This window comes from Lingula anatina, chromosome 2, assembly GCF_051362555.1.
Source record: "Lingula anatina isolate TDL-2025a chromosome 2, LinAna3.0, whole genome shotgun sequence".
Classification (NCBI taxonomy): Eukaryota; Metazoa; Brachiopoda; class Lingulata; order Lingulida; family Lingulidae; genus Lingula; species Lingula anatina.
The window spans coordinates 42,060,048-42,079,807 of NC_141768.1; the positions used below are offsets into that span (position 1 = coordinate 42,060,048).

The following is a 19,760-nucleotide window of genomic DNA, read 5'->3' on the forward strand; positions in this document are numbered from 1 at the left end:
TGTCCGAGTTGTGGTGAAAACGTCGTGTACAATCCTAAGCATATTTACATGTCCACGTTAGTGGTACAATACGTGTCCAGCGTCAACTTTGGCTAAATCATATCTTATCATGGAAATATATCAAATGGATTTTAATTTTAATGACGTTAGGTCGAAAAATTTATCTCTGTGACATATATATATATATATATATATATATATATATATATATATATATATATATATATATATATGCATGAGATGAAATCGTTTAACCGAAAGCAGAAGAGAGGTGATAGTTAAGGGTTCATTCCCAATGAAGCCCAATGAAACTCCTGGCGTTGAGTACAATATAGAAAAGCTGGTGATTATACAAGTACGCAGGAAAGAATGGGTGTATTAATATGTGTATCTGATTGCATTCAGCGAAAGTCCCCGTGGATTTCGATCGATCTACGTAGAACGGCAGTTTCATTGGGAAAAAGTCCTTAAAGTAAAGTATAAATGCTCATGGAAGGCATCAGTGTGTTGTGAAGCTCTGTATCAAATTTTCAATGATCAATTTATTTTCAAAGGCAGAAGTGCATCGATATCACTTCTTGTGCAAATGTTTACATAGGGATAGGATAGGAGAGAAATAACGTTGTTCTAACGGGCTGCCTACGTCATCACAGTTCTTGGAACTGTAACTGTGAATATAATAGTAAGGAATCGTCGCTTTATTATACTAATTCATATGAGACAACTGATTTCTAGAAACAATTTGGAATTACATTAAAGGTTTCGTCTCTATATGATTTACAAATACGTACATTACAAACCTGTCCAAAATGCATGACTCATTGAAATGCAATGCTACTAGTATATATACAAAAACTATACCTCTATATGTTAAAAAAGCCAAATAGCTTGCTATTAAATACCCATCTCATATAAATGAATTTAGCAAAGCAATGCAACTGAGCAAATTCCTGATCCAAATTCTCAAAGGTACATTTGACCCAAGCATCGGTGAAGCGTGGATTCCCAGTTACACACATAAACTCAAAGTCGAATTAAGTCGACATGCCAAAGGCTAAACCGAACTAATCACTCCATCAGCCATAAAAAAATTTTAAAAAATTATTTAAATTTAAAACTGCACCTTCTTGAAAATTTTGCTCCTTTGACCTTACTTATCTGACCTTCTTATCTGAACCGTTCAAACATAGCGTGCAGAAAAAATTCCGTTTAATATCATTTTTCGGGTAATATGCAACAACGTTATTTGTTATTTTTCTATTTAAGATCTACTATTTGGAACGAAATGGTGACATTTGATCGGCTTTTGTGGCAAAAAATGACTTCAAATGCACTTTTTACAATTTCTCACTCCAAAGAACGTCTGTGTCATTATCAGTCATAATTTCGGGGATAGATCCAGGTGTGTTGGCGAGACTAGATCCAGGTGTGTCAGCGGGACTAGATCCAGGTGTGTTGGCGAGACTAGATCCAGGTGTGTCAGCGGGATAAGACCCAGGTATGTCGGTATACACTCCTTCATCTCCCTCGAACGCAGGGTTATCGTACTCCTTGTTCGGCACGACCGGTACATCAAACGTGCCGCTTGCCGAGCTCTCCGCCGATTCGTTGATAGTCTCGATTTTCTGCGCCTTGACAACTTTCTTCAGTTGAAACGCTCGGGTGAGCTGGATGGCTCTGGCTGCCCCTTTCCATTTGTTACGTAATTTGGAAATCTTCTCTTCTTGGAAAACCTTGTCCCACTCATCGGCTAAGCTTGCTAGAGCTTCGTTCCGTCTTCGATCCTGGTAACTGGCAGTAATTTCGCTCTTTCTACGTTGTTGCTGTAGTTTCTCGGGCCCTTGGTCGGACAATGCCAAGAAACGGTCAACAAATGCTTTATTCATAGTCGCGTACCCCTCCTTAACTGTCTTTTTTTTCTTCTTGACGTGTTTCTCGAAGGACTTCTTCCTCTCTCTGGCAAAATTAAACTCTTCGTCGGAGGCACCGGAAGTAAAGCTGCAAACGGACAGCCTGTCGGAGTCGTCATCGCAATGTTGTAGACGTTGTAAGTCGCGCACAAGAGCGATCTTTGCGGCGGTTTGATCTAGTTTTCCTGACACAGGGGTTGTAGACATGATGTGCCAGAAAGTCAGCAGACGATGTGCTATCATCCCAAGAAGCTGAATGAGGAGAACTAACAGAAAGAATATCAAGAAAACCGTCCCGATTGGCTCCAAGTTCAGCTTCTTATGACTGACGTTATCTTTACACATAATCGGCCAAGTAATAGAAAGTCCGTAGTCTTTATTGTCTTTCTGTTTTTGAAGCACAAAGATGACAACAACAAAAATGGCGTTCAGAAGAAAGATGGCGAATGTGATCTTGTTGCGCAATCGTATTAGCTCAGAAGCCATGTGCTCCTGATGCTTCGGGTCGTTTTCTAAAGGGAACAGGTATTGTTTGATGAGATCTTTCCAAAACTTTGTCTCCGCCTCTTCTTGGGGAATTATAGGACCCTCCTTCAGCCCTTTGTCCTCTGTCCACATTGGATTGACGAGTTCGTCGCGTTCTTCTTCTTCAAACATTGGGTTAACTGTATTGAATGAAAAAGAGGCATGAAAGCAGACTAAAAATCTGATGCCGATGTGCAGATTCGTGTACTTTACTGAAATGTTACGGCATAAAGCCACACAATACTATTAAACTGCATCTTTCCACAAACAAGTACATGAAGGCCTACAGGTACTTTGTAAATGTTCGGTTGTAAATGTTCTTTCTTTAACACTGTGCCAAAAACCTGCTGAAAAATTATTTAATCTATTGGTCCAAAGTGCCGCGCATCGTGGTCCAACTACTGTAGTTGATGGACCAAAACTCTGGCCTGGAACTGAACAAATTTTATGATATTTCTTTTTTTTTTTTTTTTTTTTTTTGGTATTTGGCGTGTGACTAGTGATAAGTGCAGCGAGATGTTCTTCATTTTTGAAATGTTTCAAACATACAACAAAAGACAAACCTACCGGTAAACACGTCCTCCTCCAAGATATCTAATTTTGGGAAGTCTCCGTTCTCAGTCGTAAAAGACGGTCTGCGTTCTTCCACCATACCCTCAGTGCGCACACGTAAATAACTCTCTGCTGTGGAATCTGACAAACAAAAAAAAATGTCTTCACTGACAATTACTTCAAACGTATTTAAAATGAAAAGCAAATATTTGTTTGTGATCTATTTCACGTAAACAATTTTTTTTTGGTTCCCGTCTCGTTTTAACAACTTGCAATTGCAAAGTAGTAAAATCTTCGTAAAATGAAAGACAAATTATAAAAGCAATATAACTTTTAGAACTAACGTTTTTCATTACACCGTATGTCCGAATATACTCAATTAAAGAAAAATGAAAATTACCTCTTCCACCAACCACCGACGTTTTCTGATTCAGCAATTTCTTCTCCATTTCATCCATGCGAGAAAATAAGGCTTTCGTCTTTTGATCCTCATCTATACTGTTGTCACGTGGACAGCAGATACACCGGAAGAGTTTTCCAAACGTTAATTTGAACCCGTCTTCGTCCTTTTCAGCTCTCACTGCGCTAAAAAATTTCATCAAGGCTGCACTAGGTGAGTTGGCTGTCTTTTCTTTAGCTGTCTTGGATTGCTGTTTATCTTCACTGGGAGTTGCCATTTCTGCAACCTTGACCTCTCTCGTGCCCCATGAGACCACGTGCAGGTTGCACATGGAGTATATAAATAGCAACAGGTACATACTGGGAATAAGCAGGTAATACAGCACGCCGGCAAACACACAGTAGAATTCCTGCGGGTGGAGGATTGCGGCCAACAGAAAGGCGCCAGCAACAAGGAAAAAGAACAAGGCGGTAGGGGAACAGGCCCCTTGCGCTTTAATCTGCAGACTGATGCTGACCAGAACCAGTGCCATCACCAAGGCGTAGATTGAGGACATTAGGAATGCTACAAACAGCTGGAACGTAAAACATTTGACCATGAATTTCACTTAAAACCGATCCCAACCGATTACAAGGACAGAAAAAAGTTAAACGTGTTTCTTTATGTTTAAAAGGAATGAACAAACTAACATATATAATGGAATTTTCCAAAATGTTCTAATACTTATCGCAATTGATCCCCTAACTGCGACGTTTTAAATTTTTCCCATCAAAAGTTCACGTGTTTGTGTACTTTTTTTGTTTACCTCCTCCCAAGATACTTTTAAGTATTAAAATATATTTCTTGTATGTAATCATACATTTTCTACGTCTGCATTAAGAACGTATGTTTCATCCTTTTATTTATGAATACATAAAAATACCAACCTGAATTTTTGTACTTGTAACAAAACATAGTATGATGAATACCACGATGGGCACAAGGTTAATCCAGAAGGCCACATCATTCTTATCATAACCATTTCCACTCGTAGTACAGTTGGCTCCCGTGGCAGCCTGGTTGCAGTCAAAGACAGTGATAGTTTGGATAGCTCCTACAACCACCAAGAATATTGTTCCCGGTCCCAAAATGGAAGACACCATGAGACACGCTTGGTAGATGATGTATAACATGGAGATGTCCTGGTTCGCCTGAATAACCAACATATTACATATGATTTTCACGCATATGTTGTACTTTAAATTCGACAAATGTGGACGTTTCTTTTTTTTGTTTGTTTGTTTGTTTGTCGCTTTTTTGGTTGTCATGTTTTATATTGCCTTGCTTCCTTCTTTCTTATGGGGCAGATTTTTGAGTAACATACAATGGCAACAAGGCTAGACCATTACTTCCAGTGAGACTTCGTCACACTTAACTATTCTGTTATCTGGTTGACATCTATATGAATGATTTTATTGTTCATTCAGTTAATTAAATTTTGTACATAAAATACTAAACAGTCGTAATTTACATCAGTGTGCTTAAAAATAAAGAAAGGGTGATTATTAACTGTCGTTGATATACTTCTCAGTTTAAGCAGAAAGGTAACTTAACCCACTGTTGGCTAACTTGATAGATAGATAGATAGATAGATAGATAGATAGATAGATAGATTAACGCATCGCTAATAGGTAGAGTTTAATAGTATACCCTGATGGTGTGTTTGAAGCTGAGGAGCAAGTCCATAACGTTAGCCATAGTGGATGGTGACCAACGTCTTCTTTGGTTGAAAAATTCGTCAAAGGTCTCTGGAGCGTAGGTAAGAGCGTCAGAAGCAGCACTATACTCCACGCGGTATCCTTGCTGAAGTAACAGGGTGCAAAGCCAACGATCTTCACCTGCAAAGCGGAAATGAAAAAGGGTGTCCAGTGGCCGTTTAATGCTAATATTTTCCTTTTCAAGTCTGTTTCTACCCAGAAGACTACTTATTCAATTCGCCACAACCGTTTTATTATTATTATTATTATTAATCTACAATGCCCCTTTATTTACCAAAGACATAATTTAAAATTGCTAATCACATGTTAACTGTTTATTTTCAACAAAGCATCAACTTCTATTTCAAAATTGATTTAAAATGTAATATTCAACGTTGGGTTTCATCATTTAGTGATTTAATCACAGTGTGAATAAAAATGCGCGTTTTGTATTTAAGGTACATTGTATACCTTTAATTAATCAATTATTCAAAGGATAATTGTCGTTTCTGAATACCTTGGTCGTACTGTAAATAGTGCACAGCTTCGGTGGGAGTGGTTGCATATTTCCGCATCACGTTATCGTCCATGAGAGCAGAACCGCGAAACAAGCTGAAACATCCGGGGCTGCAGAGAACGCAACCAATCATATGTTCCGTTGCTTTCTGGAACCAATGTGAGACAGCATATTCGAACTTCTGGTACCAAACCATAGGACCTTAAACGAAAGCGAGAAACTGAATGTTTGTTTTACAAAATGTTATAAAATAATTATAAGTAAATAATAAAGAAAGTGATACTGATTGCTTGCTCGTTTTCAATAAAATATAAATATCCTTGTTCGTGTTTTCATTCCTATGGGCTAAATTATACGATGTAAAAACAGGAATATAATCCGTCTAATCGTACGCACGAGTGGTCTCCGACTGTATCTTTTGCTGAATGATTCCAAATATTTTGCCTTACTCTTTAAAGCGACTTTATTTCACCTATACCTGAGCCTATAGGGTGAATACGACCGCATGCAGCCCCCACGTTTTCATTCCTCTTCATCAAGTCCACCAGAATCTGGACGGCAGATGGCTGAAAGTCAACATCGCCGTCAAGCGCCAAAAGAAACGTGTTTTCAGCCAGCTTTCCAACCTGTTTTACGTTTTCTACCTTCTGCATCAGGCGGTAACCCAGGAAGTAGTAGAGATACATCACCTGCAATTATTGAAAAATAACGCAGGTTTCTAAAATTTGGAATGCGTTTGCCTTCCTTGCTAAACAAGTTCAAGTTATCAGAAATAATGTCAGTGTACAATAAAACGTTAATTATTCTCAATTTACCTGACTCCATCGTTTTCTATGTCGTATCTTTGCTTTATCTTTAAGGTGTGCCACCAACTTATTGCCACCAGGTAGCTGCCATACAAGACGACCCCCATACGGAGTTGGAATCTTCGTAGGAGGAGGGATGGACATTGGAATTCGATGTATGGCGCTGAAGATGATAAATTCCACAAATTTTAGGAGTTTCATAGTTTTCAGGAATGATATTTTTTTAGAGAACAATTATCTGGATGTTGTTATGCCAAATTTCTGTGATATAAGGAGCTTCGGTAGGCTACCTCCTATAACAATTAAATTAAAAGTGAAAGTGAATAAAAACTGTGTGCGTGTGACTTTAAAAGTCACTGATACCAGTACCAAACTATAAGATGTAATCGGATAAAAAATGGACAATAAAAATGCTGGTCAAAGTCAAAAAGGAATGCAATGTATATTTTGCCATTGCCCTACATGTACTTCATTTGTATTTTTCCTGTATGCCATCTGCTTTGCACTATACACACGTCTAAAATCAGTAATGTGAGCTAAGGGTCATACCTTGCAGCAATGTCCACAACACGAACCAAGAGTTTGACAAAGTCGTTCACTGTGTAGTTAGAGTTACCGTCCGCATGAGGAGTGAACGCATCATCAAAGAAAATGTGACCTAAACAGATTTAATAGAGTGGCTTATCGTGCAATATTATTGAATATGAATCATTTGAAATTAATTTCACCAAAGGATATCTAATCAAATTCTCTACAAATTTTGGTGAAAAAAACTAACAACAATTTCAACTGGATCCAGGTCTCCTAACATATTTTTGTTATCTTACATTTTGTCTTGGCGGAGGTCTGCATTTTAAAAGTGTTCTGTAGTAATCTTCATCTTTTCGTTTCTCCTGACAAACTACTTTTTTTCTTTCCCATCTCAGATTTAACCCAGCACGCTTGTCGTTCACTCCAACCATACCAATTCAAAAACAATTTTTTTTTTCAATTCTCACCTTCAAACTCATAGTAGTCCGGGTCATTTACGTCGAGATATTGCTGCGCCAGGCGACGGGAGCACTGGTCCATGTCAAGTCTTTCAGTAAAACAAAAATAGACACATTTTACAATTTTGAATATTAATTTTTTTAAGAAAGAAAAAAGACTACAGAGTGAATATTTGAATTTTGTTAAGACACTAATCGATACACAAGTATAAACAACTCTTCATTGTGATCCTAATCAATGCAAATGCTGTAAAGGTACATTTGAACCGAGCGACGGTGGAACGTCGATTCCCGGTAACCAGTTACTGTCCTACTTATCCTACCCAACATTTCTCATATTGGGTCAACCGCCGGGGTAAAAGGTCCGCTTTTTAAGAAAAACAATCTATTGAAAATTTTCTATTGTACGGCGGCTACAGACCTGCCTCTTGTCTGTTATTTTAATAATACTCTTACCCACCTGAAGATTGACTTCAGCATCTGCAACATCTCGTTCTCCGTCTCGTGCCACATGGTGGCACAGATGTAGATCAAGGGGGTTTTGGGGCTTCGCCTTGCTACAGAAGCGGTATAAACACGTTCGGTGTCGTCGAACGATTTGGGGTTGTTCATTACCTCCTCCACGCGCATAAATTCGCGCACCTAACAGATGAAGTCGAATATTTCATTTTTTTATATGAAAAAATATCATTTATAGTTATTTTTGGTTGCAGTCATGAAGTTTCAGTGCCTTTTACCAATTTTTCCAAATCAGGTGAAATACTGTACATGTATGTAGTACATGTTGTCAACTAGCCTCTATTTCCAATCCATAAAATGTCTCTATTTGGGAGCCATGAAATCTTTTGTTTTTCCATTCAAGAAATTGCTACCATGTTGTTCTGTTGCAAAACGCTATGGCATCACTATATAATGTTTGAAGCACGTGACCCACCTTCTTGTCCGTCACAAACTCCCTGTCGTCTCGGCGCCTGTTCAGTTTCATGTCCTGTTCAAGAAGAATGCTGCAGTTGAACGGCTTCACAAACAACCTGTTGAGGTAATAACAGATGAAGTAATATTTCTTAATTTTGTTATGTTACATGGTAGAATATGTTCAGCACAATGACGCGAAAAGTATTCATATGTCTCTTTCTGAATCTTTACCAATAAATGCACTTTTTTCAAATAAAAGTTCAATATAAATAAGGGCCATTACTCTTTTGTTATAAATACTTGTGTGCGGTAATTGAGAGAGAGAGAGGGGGATTATTTACTTCTCTGCCTTGGCCAGCCGTTCAGATCTTGGCATCCAAATATAAAAAGTTATCCATGCAAGTGAATGCCACCATATAATTATCCATATCCAGTGGAAACTCACTTCGCTAAATTTGGGGAAGTTCCACTCCAGGTAATCATGAATCAGCTGGAAAAGTAAATTAACATCAGACGATTCATTCTTTGATTTTCTCGTGAAATTGCAGGGAACCATTTGGAAAGGAACAATTACCGAATTTTTTTCAGTACTAACGATCGATATATCTAGTTGAAATCATTGAAACCTCTGAATGATTTTTTTTTGAAGATCGGACATTTTTTCTTCTATTACATGGTTAAAGTCGATTGAATAATTTCGAGATATTCCCCTCCGTGCTTTGAGCAGTGTAGTGAAAACTGGAATATATAGTATATGAACCCTGATCTATTCACACCCTGCTCTGTTTATTTAGCTGTTAATATCATTCCTAATATAAAGTTTAGTTTTCTTATTGGAAATGTGCCGACTTATAGAGGAGAGCCATAGAAACAAACGAATCAGCATTGAAAATGTATTGGTTAACTTACGGAGGAATAAAAATGTTCTCCTCCCCAGTCCATGCCGATGAGTATGGCAATTGGTGTCGCCACCGATAGGGGAACGGCAAAACTAACCCGCTGCATTTGTATCTTACAGGCCGTTTTAGCGCAGTACCAGCAGACGAGACTACAGCCCACCTGGTATGATGCCAATTATTTATACAAGTCATTAGCATTCATAAGATACACTTGATAGTACCTACATTACTTATATTGTTATCATTATTATCTTACAGAAGAAAAAAATAACGTGTGAGTAATAAAAACAGGAGATGTAAGAATACTGGTACCATTTGAACAATAGAGTTGAGAGAATTTTCTTCTCTTTTTTCAAATCATTATGTCCTGTTATGAAACTAAAGAAAGTAGTTTCTGGAAAGCAGTTAAGACATGGGTTTCCTTTGATTCATTTAGCACGTGCATCTAACTTAAACTAGTTAATAATATTTCGAAACTTCAGGATATCAACATTGGTGCTTTAATGTGAACATGGTGGCTGTATAATTTAGAATTGGACTGATTTGTTACCTACCTGTATCAGCATGGCGATACCTGCTTCCCAAGTGGCTTCAGGAAAATCATCATGGTCTTTAAAGGTGTCGTTGCCACATCGTTGGAAATCCAAGTCGAACAGCAACGACTCATTATTAAAGCGTGTTTTGTCGGTTTGTTCCAGAAGTAGCAATTGCAAAGGGGTTATAGCCACCTTCCATGCACTAATGAATAGGAATATTTTATTCTTCGCTTGGCGTATTTTTTTCTTATGTTTTACCAAAGCCTTGTGGATGGAACTGCGGTCTGGGAGAGTGCTGAATTTGCTGGATTTGCGGTCAATCCACACAAAATTTTCCCACCAAGATAAAGAAATAAGAAATAGGGCGATAGGTATGAGCCACATTCTTGTGGTCGGGACAATGGAAGAATTCCCATGGCTTTCATTATAGGTCAGATAATTTGAAGCCTCATTGCTTCTTGTCTCCAAAGAAGGGAAGAAAAACATTGCCGATAGCTGAACTAGAAGCGCTACTGAGTCTGAGAATATGTGTAGAGGGCGGTATTTCTCGGCGTTGGCACGTGGGCGCAAGATAAGCTGAAGAAGGCTGGGTACAAACGCCACTCCGTGCATTATGAGCAAACCTTGAATTATGTCAAGATAGGGGAGAATGAGGAAGACAAGGATGAACAGTCCAAATGAGTGACACGTTTCCACGACAAGAACCTGGAAAGAAAAACAATACCTATTAGATTTGTTTATTATTAAAATATATATCCACATTAAGTATTATCTCTGATTCTCTCCCACAGGATAACCTAAAATGTCAATTTTAAGCTAGTTGTAGAACCAAGGATATTTGGTCTGTTTGTAATGTACCTAGACAAAAAGCCATATATAAGTATTAATTAGTAATTATTATAAAACTGCAATTTTAAACAAGAACCCTACCATGAGAACTAGTGTTTTCCGTATACAGCACGCACACACACACACACACACACACACACACACACACAGAGAGAGAGATGCCCATTATTTTAGGACAGTTAGGGATCAATATCGAATCACCGTCCATTTGGATTCCTCGGCTATATATAAGTAAAGATGCAAAATGTTGGACTGAATATAAGGGTAAAGGCATTTTTATGTATACATGCGCCTTGCGTCTGTACATAAAGGTATCACCTGCATCTGTCGTCACCGTCGTCGCCGTGTACTTTCAGTAATAACACGATAAGTGGAAAACTGTTTGACCTATTGTCTTAAAAGTTTAAGCACTGATGAATATTTATAAAATACAGGTTGAATATAAAAATCAGCCTGATCGGACCTTTTTTTTCAAAAGTGCGCTGTTTTTTTCTCTTTTTTTCAGCATATATACAATACAGGTAACACATTTCAAGTTAATCGATTAGCATAATGTCTTTAAACTTACAGGAGTGATCAATATTACTACAGGTTTATCAAACAGGGTTAAATCTAATTTTTTTTACTATTATTTCAAAATTACAGCCACAAATTACACAGACAGAAGTTCATTCCACTATCTTAGTTGTATTAAATACTACAAATTGGTTCCTAGTTACAACTGTTAAATAAGATGCCATCATGTTACACTTAATATTTCAATGGTTATGAATAAAAAGACGAAAACAATTTCATTTAATGGTAACATACAGATAGCTAATATCAGGTGTACGGATGATTTACCAATAGAATTTTTGAAGGACGCAACCTTAATTGCTGCACCGCTACTACTTGAGAAAGAAACTTGTACTGTAGGCAGTTCAGTCAATTGACACTTATTAGTTAGCCAGTGATTACGTGGGTACGTTGTGTCACTTATTCTGATGTAAAATCTGATGTTTGCAGTCTTGATGTTAGATTGGATCGTAAAATATCCAGTAAATTAGAAGAAAAATAGAAATCCTTATAGTGTTTTACAAATACGGTAGTTTTGGAAATTTTCTACAAGAATTTTAAACATACTTCAATTTTTACTTTGATTTACTCTATTGAATAGATGCATAGTGAACAAAATATTAACCTTTATTAGCTGAACATTTTTAATTCAAATGATACAGATAACTACAATTTCCTTTTATATCAAAGATGGAATTATCTGGGTTTTTAGCTGGCCGCTATATAGGAGAAAACACACGGTTGATATATGACCTAATGCACATCACAGAAAAACGAAATATTCCAGGCTTGCTTGTTTTGATTGATTTTGAAAAGGCTTGCAATTCGGTTGACTGGGATTTTATAATTAATGTACTGGACTTCTTTAATTTTGGTGACGCAATTAAAAAATGGTTTGGGATATTAAATTTCGACTGCAGCGCCTCCATTAGTCAGTGCGGTCATTTATCCGAGTACTTCAGAATCTCGAGAGGATGCCGTCAGGGTGACCCCCTCTCCCCGTACATTTTTATTTTATGTGCTGAAATACTTTCGTTACTGATCAAGAATAATAGTGATATTACTGGTATAAAGATAGAGAATACAGAATTTAGAATATCACAATATGCTGACGACACTACCCTCATTCTCAACGGCAGCAGACTCTCATTTCTTGCAGCATTTAATACACTTGATTTCTTTTCAAAAATATCAGGTTTGGCGATAAATAAGAGTAAGACTAAACTAATTTGGATTGGCGCAAAAAAGTTTAGCAAGGAGGTGTTTCACCATGTAAGATGGAAGATGAATTGGGTTTATGACAGTTTTGATTTGTTAGGTATTGAATTTACATTGAATTTGCAGGATATGATAAAAACTAATTTTGAACAATACATCGTAAAAATTAAAAGAATGTTGCAACAATGGGAAAGGAGACCTTTGACGCCCATTGGCAAAATCACTGTACTGAAAACCCTGGTTGTACCCATGTTAAACCACCTATTCATTTCCCTTCCCAATCCAGATGAAACATACATGAAATTACTAAACACAATGTTCTTTCAATTTATATGGGGCAAAAAGACGGAAAAAGTGAAAAGGAGTGTAATAACTGGTAATTATGAACAAGGTGGTCTTAAGATGGTAGATTTATTTGACTTTATTGCTTCTCTTAAATGTACTTGGATTAGAAGAATTTATCAGACAGACAACATATATGCTCAACTTCTCCAAGCTATTTTTGATCGAGATGTAATAAGTTATATATTTACTTTTGGGAATGCGTATCTAGATAAGCTTATTAAGGATTGTAGTAACTGTTTTTGGAAAGATGTTCTGGTTTCCTGGAAATTAGTGTTAACACGCTTACTAGAAAGAAAAAGTATAATATCTGTGGAGCCGATTTGGTATAATGATAATTTTAAGATTGGGGGCAAGCCTGTGTTTATAAGAAAATGGTTTAACAAAGGCGTCAAAATTGTTAGCGATTTTCTTGAAAATAACAGAATTTTAACAAAGGAAGAATTTGAACAAAAATTTAGCCTACAAAACTGTTGTGCGCTTACATTTTATGGTATACGAAATTCTATTAAGCACAGGCTTATGAATAAAACGCATAACGATGTTCTTGAGATCACCTCTCACCCTTTTTTGCCTCAAGCAATAGAGCTTCTTATCAAACATAGTAAAGGCTGTAGAGACTTTTATCAAACTCTCTACAAGCCAGCTACACGAATGACAAATGAAAAAAAAATGGAACGCAAAGTCAAATTTTGATGTACATTGGAAAGATGTCTATAAGAACTGTTTCGAAACAACAAAGAACACCAAACTGCAGTGGTTCCAATACCGCATAATACATAGGCTCCTGCCTGTTAAATCATATTTAAAAACTATAGGGATTGAAAACGATGACGTCTGTTCTCTTTGTGGTGTTGCAAGGGAAGACATTTCGCATACTTTCTTCCAATGCGCGTATAGTAAAAAAATTTGGGAAGAACTGAAAGCTTACATCTTTAACAGAACGAATAAAAACATTACCTTTAATGAAAAATGCATCCTTTTCGGCTATCCAACAAACCTAAACAGCCCAATTAATTTTGTTATTCTTTGTACGAAATGTTATATTTACAAAAGTTTCAAAAAGAAAGAATGTATGCGTCTTTCTTCACTCATAAATTACATAAAGGACCAATTTATTATAGAAAAATTCAATGCATTAAAAAAGCTAAATTTAACAAACTTTGAAAAAAAAATGGGAAAATTGGTCAGACATGTTTGAATTTAATTAGCTTCAGCAAAATAATATTTTGCACTTTTTGCTTGTTTAATAATATGTTGTAGTTATGGATGAATACATTGTGGTATCGATCTTTATTATTATTATTATTATTATTATTATTATTATTATTATTATTATTATTATTATTACACCTATTGTTCATGAGATTATAAACTTATATTCGTGTGTGTAAGAGAGAGAGTGAGTGTGCAGTGTGCATTTACCATACTTGGGTATATGTACTTTCTTATACTGAAATTTTTCAATAAAAAAAAAAAAAAAAAAAAAAAAAAGATGGAATTATTAAAAATCGTCGTCCAATTTTCATTTTTACTAGCCAAGGAATCCAAATTGTCAGACCAGAGACCTATCTAGGACAATCAGCGAAAAAACTGCAATATTGATTAGAAAGTAAGTAGGACAGTCAAAAAATATATTAGATAATAATTTTATAAATAAAAAGAGAAATTATTATAAAGAAAATCGAATCTTTTATTTCTGCTGTTGCCGCTTACCTTAAAGTCCTAAAACTAAAAGAATAAATACACGCAGGTTACTTACCGCAAAGAACGTCCCCAAACTCGGCCACACCGTTTTCTTGAAGAGTACCTTAAATAAACACTGCATGAATGTTAGGAGATAGGGAAAACACATGGTGATTGCAAGTCCCCATATCCATCTCACGGAGACCTCACCACAGAGAACCCTATCCGTCATGATGGTGCTTCTGTTAACCCCTTCTTCCACTTTGCAATCCGTCAAATAGGTGCCGTTGTTATAGTTTGTCATGTTCCCAGACTGCTCAACCACATACCAAGGTTCAACCTTGCAAGTCATCCACTTTTTTGTCCCCGACTGAGCCACCGAGATCATAAGCGTGATTTTATGGATGACGGTCGACCCAAGGATGAAGAGGAGGAGGAGCCAGTATACGATCACCTTGCAGACCCGCTTGGTTACCTCTAGGCACCAGCTCTCTGAGAGTTCTTCATTGTCCGGTGATGTTATACGGAAAATGTCCCAAAGCTTGGCGGCGGGTCCCTTAGGCCTGTGAAATAATAAGTACTTTTATTTATTTTATTTATGAACTGTTACAAATAACTGGACTTTAAAAGAACTGAGTAGCGTACAGAAACACTGGTGATTATCGAGCATGTTAGAAACAAGAGGAGGCGTGTTAATTTGTTAATCTGATTGCATTCAGTAAGAGTCCCCACGGAGTCGGATCGATCTACGTAAAGCGATAGTTTCATTGGGAATGAGCCCTGTGTTTGTAAGAAAAGGAACAAAATGATAAATACATTGGAAAATAGATAAGTGTGGTAATATTCAGATGGAATATTTAATAGATTAAATAATTTAAGAATAAAATTTAACTTATCTCTTATATTACAAGGCACCTATGTGAATCAAAAGAGATAGACATATGAAGGTCTCCTCATTAACCCCAGCGAAAGTATAGGTAAAGGACAAACAAATATGGTGTTCCAAATTTGGCCGGTAGCGGCCGCTTCTATTTAAAGATCCCTCTAGTAAAAGAATAGTGTCAAGTTATTATATAGCATTAGATAATGTTGAATTAATTAAAAATGAACCGCAAAAGTTAAAGGCGTGGGTAGGCAATGTTTTTAAATGGACGTAACACAGTGGAAACTAGTTGCTCTTGCTCAGTACGTACAAAGCATATTAAAAACCTTTTCACATTCCACGTTTATAGTACATGTCCAGGGTCAATTTTGACTTGATAACATCTTTGTATAAATTTGCCAAATGGATAACTCTATTCCTATGACGTTAGAACGGAAAATTTTCTTCTGGGTCATATCAATTATTCATGATTGAAATGAAATATCATAGAGGTGTCATCTTAAAGTTAAGTCTTGGCTTTCTATCGTTACATAGTTAAGGACTACCAAATTACTGGGAAAACGTGGAAATACCTTTCTAAGAAAGTAGCCTGTTACATGTAAGTGCAGTTTTGATATAAATGCAATTATTGGCAATCGTTTCTTTCTCAGACGCGAAAGGGGATTCAATTTTTATAATTTAAATACCTCTGTCTGAAATAAATACCTGCAAAAAAATGCTGTGAAACGGTATACTAGCAATAGAAAAAAGACTGTACATCATCGTATTGAAAATATAATGGGGAGATAATTTGTGACATAATTATATCATTTACAATAATAACGGCTGTATTGGTCACCAAGTTTTTCACAGACCAAACTGTCAACTGTGATGCACTCGTGTGTGGTGAGGCTCCCTATCAAGTTTTCAATGATCAATTTATTTTCAAATGTTGAAATGTAGCCATCACCGTTATCTCTTCTTAGGCAAATGTTTACATAGCGATAACGTTGTTGTAACGGACTGGCTACGTCATCACAGTTCTTGGAACTGGTATATCTACTACACAAACCTGGCGTACTCAGAACAGCCCTACAAAGTCTCTTTTTAGTTCAACAAAAAGGCGCTTATTATAACAATCCCTGTTATGTTTTTGTTACACGATAAAAATGTTTACGTTATGCGATAAGCGGAGTGGACGCACCCCCCCCCCCCCTCCACCTCCCCCCCCCCTCCCCCAGCTTCAAGAGGCAAGGTCCAACACTGGGGCATTAATTTCCCAAGGTTCCTTATTAAAAGTTCATTCTGTATTTCTTACCCCGCATTTAGAGGAAAGGTTTCAGGATTAGGGGCAAAAGGTGTGAACAAGTGATGTATGCCTACAATGTAATCATTGGCAGCCCAGATAAGAGAGATAAAAAAGGAAAAGGTCCTATGTGTGACTCATGATACTGATCGATTGGGATTCAATAAGTGGGACAAGGAAGTATTGAGTTTCAGCGTCTGTTGACAAGGCAACAGAGGTGGCCGGTGAGCAGGTGCGACGATGGATGTACGTGCCTGTCTGCACCTACCCGGGCGCGTGAACACTTATCTTAAAACTAGACAGAAATTCGTTTGATCTATTTGTGTTTTTGAGTCAAAACTTTCATTTTTGTGTGATGGCAAGTGCAGTAAAAAAAACATTTTGTGAAAGCTTGGTGCACTGCTAAAATATGATAGCGGGTCTCCGTGGAAAAGTGATTTTCAACCTGACAATGATATGAAGGTGGCTTTTAAAATTGTATCCTGATAGTATTTTATGATTTACTAAATGAAAAAAAAAACAGCTTGGGCGATATTTATTTTTAGCTCTTCTAAACCCTTGTGAAATCTACGATGTAATTTGTACGCGTGGAGGAGAGCAGTCACCACTTGAGATTGACAAGATAGTTGGCTAAGACCTGCAGCTCAAGATAGTCTGCTAAAACCTGTAGCTCAAGATAAGGCCCGTACGGACTTCTCAGCATTCTTACAAGTTGTATCTCACCATTTAGTTATAATATATTATTAGTAATTCAAGTGGTACATCTGTCTATTATATTGAGATTCACATAATGTATTATTATTATTATTAGATATTATATGGTACAAGGTCATGTTAATATATGGATCAGTACAGAAATAAAAAGAGTTGAATTAAAAATAATCCAACAGAATAGTGACAAAACCTGTCCTTCTGTCTACTGAGAGTCAATGAAAACGCATCATTTATTTATCAAATAATATTTTAAGTTCCTTTGGCACATTAAGAAAATAACAGTTTTCGTGTGGAATATGTGAAATATGAAATAGTGGTCAGCCTACTCTCTTATGACCAAACAAGTGCATTTGTATTCGTTTATATGGTTGGAATCGATTCTCGGTAAAAAGTACAAGAAAGTTTTTTTTATGCGTTTTCATTGACTGTCAGTATAATTTCAAGACATTTGAAAGGGAACGATGTCATAAAATTAGTTTCGCCATTTATGGAGGGCAGGGCTCTCTAATGAAGTTGAAAAAAGGTGACCTTTTTACAAAGTGAAAGGTGAAAGATCACCTTTTCGTTAGGAAAAGGTGATCAAAGATGAGGGATCATCTTTTGATAACATTTTGTAAATAAATGAAAGCGATAAAAGGTGCTTTTGCATGCAGTGTATCTTATCATCATATTCTATAAAATATAAAACCATGTATAGTTTGGTAGTTTTTCCGCTAGAATGCAGACCTTAACTTTATAAATTTCGTCAGCAGGGAGAAAAATAACTGGTCCTTTGCGGGAGCGATATCATAATGTGAGGTTTGTGTAATTAGTGTGGACAAAATCCGTAACGACAAAAACGAATTAAAAATACACCATTAATTTCAATACTGCATTGCATGAAAAAGAAATATTACTCTAAGATCGAACTGCGGGCGTTCGAACAGTAAAATTATTGAAATGTGGCTTGAATTTATCATCTGACAAAAATATTAAAATGGGCGCATACGCATCCTTGTACGATGTACATGTAAGATTTTGTAACATCTTCAGATGTTCCTGGGCTCACATCTCATGATTTTGTAAAATATAAAAAGAAAACAATAGGTACCACAATTTCAGGTGATTAAAAAAAGCATCAATACAGTTAATAGAATACGGTCACTTTTTTTTGTTATTTCTGCGTTGGAAATCCTCCCTTATTATCATGAAAAATTTGTAAAGGAAAAAAAGGTGGGTTTTTATTTCTTTCCAAATTAATCATAATTTGTAACAGACTCATAATATGACACTTATACGTCTTGTTAAGTTATTTAACTTAATAATTATGTCGTTAATGAAAAAGATCTGCAAAACGCATTTCAGAGCCATTCTTAAGCAAATGAAAACGGCGCAGCTGACATTTGAACTGAACAAAAATTGCTGAAATCGTGATTAAAAGTTATTTTAATGGAGGGTTTAGCGCTTATAAATCGCGTACCTCATCCTTTGAAAAAAAAGATAAAAACACAAAAGAGAACAGAAGATAGGCTATGCATAGACATGAAGGATAACAAATAGCAAATAAAAGTGTTTTGATCACTCAATCTTGTAAAAATGGAAAAAAAAAAAAAACATTCATACGCCTTAGTGAAATTAATGTAGAAACATAAAATGACATTACTTTTGTTCATCTTCATTGCCAGTCACCGCAGTCGCATACATCGGCGGGGGCGTAATGGAGCGCTGGATATACTTTTCAACGTTGTCCTTCGTCAGCTCAGGCAACTCTGCCAATTCCGACTCGTCCTCTTCTCCCTCCTCTTCTATGATACTGTTATCGAATGAGTCGAAACTGGTATTTTTCATTTTGAGCAGTGTTGGATTTGTCTGCTCTATCATAAACAGGGATCCTTTCCGTACTTTAAAGTCTTCGTTCATTTTTGAAGTTTCCTAAAAAGCCAACTTGCTAATCAGCGTGCGTCTTTCCAAAGTGACGGCGACAATCTGCGTTTTGCAATTTAGTTACGAAAAGTTATTTAAAACGCCATTTATTTTTTGTGGGTAAAGAACATTTTATTTGTTTGCAAATCTGACGACAGGGATTCATTAAGATAATGGAACCTGATAATAGTTAATAAGCAATGTCAAATTAATCATTCCCTGGTTAGATTAATGTTGGCGATAATGTAATCAATAAAAATCTATCGCTATTTGGACTAAACTTTTTTCTTGGTGTTTGATCAAACCAGGTAGTTTCTTACGAAAAGCAACAGTAGCGCATTTCTGCGATTTTTTAAACAATTTATTACCTTTATTTTCCTGCTATTTGGTCACGCATGGGCATTATGTAGAATAAACTTATCTGATAGCCGTTTCAAAAGCAGTGTTAAATGCCGTTTTAACATGAATGCAGTACTTACCACTGTTTCTTTCTAAAACGCAAACAGTGATTCATAAGATTACTTTCCCAATTAAGCTTTTC

At 36.5% G+C, this 19,760-nt stretch overlaps 1 protein-coding gene across 1 annotated transcript; it reads right to left on the reverse strand.

Moving 5' to 3' along the window:
• Nucleotides 1–522: 522 nt before the first annotated feature.
• Nucleotides 523–19,293, reverse strand: LOC106176913 (chitin synthase chs-2). The gene is made up of 17 exons (XM_087004384.1): nt 18,960–19,293; nt 14,512–14,998; nt 9,781–10,490; nt 9,260–9,416; nt 8,692–8,840; nt 8,370–8,466; nt 7,896–8,077; nt 7,445–7,524; nt 6,996–7,104; nt 6,456–6,609; nt 6,119–6,329; nt 5,641–5,841; nt 5,077–5,264; nt 4,314–4,577; nt 3,388–3,961; nt 3,003–3,128; nt 523–2,575 (listed from the first exon to the last, which is right to left on the reverse strand). The coding sequence occupies exons 1-17, from the start codon at nt 19,214–19,216 to the stop codon at nt 1,338–1,340; spliced, it is 5,184 nt and encodes a 1,727-aa protein (XP_086860510.1). The 5' UTR covers nt 19,217–19,293; the 3' UTR covers nt 523–1,337.
• Nucleotides 19,294–19,760: the final 467 nt, after the last annotated feature.

Bases quoted from the DNA above. Each gene is read 5' to 3' on its own strand.
- LOC106176913 (XM_087004384.1), bottom strand. From the start codon at position 19,216: ATGAACGAAGACTTTAAAGTACGGAAAGGATCCCTGTTTATGATAGAG. The intron at 8,841-9,259 runs GTAAGTTAACCA...TTACTTTTCCAG, and splicing joins GAGAACATTTTTATTCCTCC to CTGATTCATGATTACCTGGA. The intron at 7,105-7,444 runs GTGAGAATTGAA...AAATCTGTTTAG, and splicing joins GGACTACTATGAGTTTGAAG to GTCACATTTTCTTTGATGAT.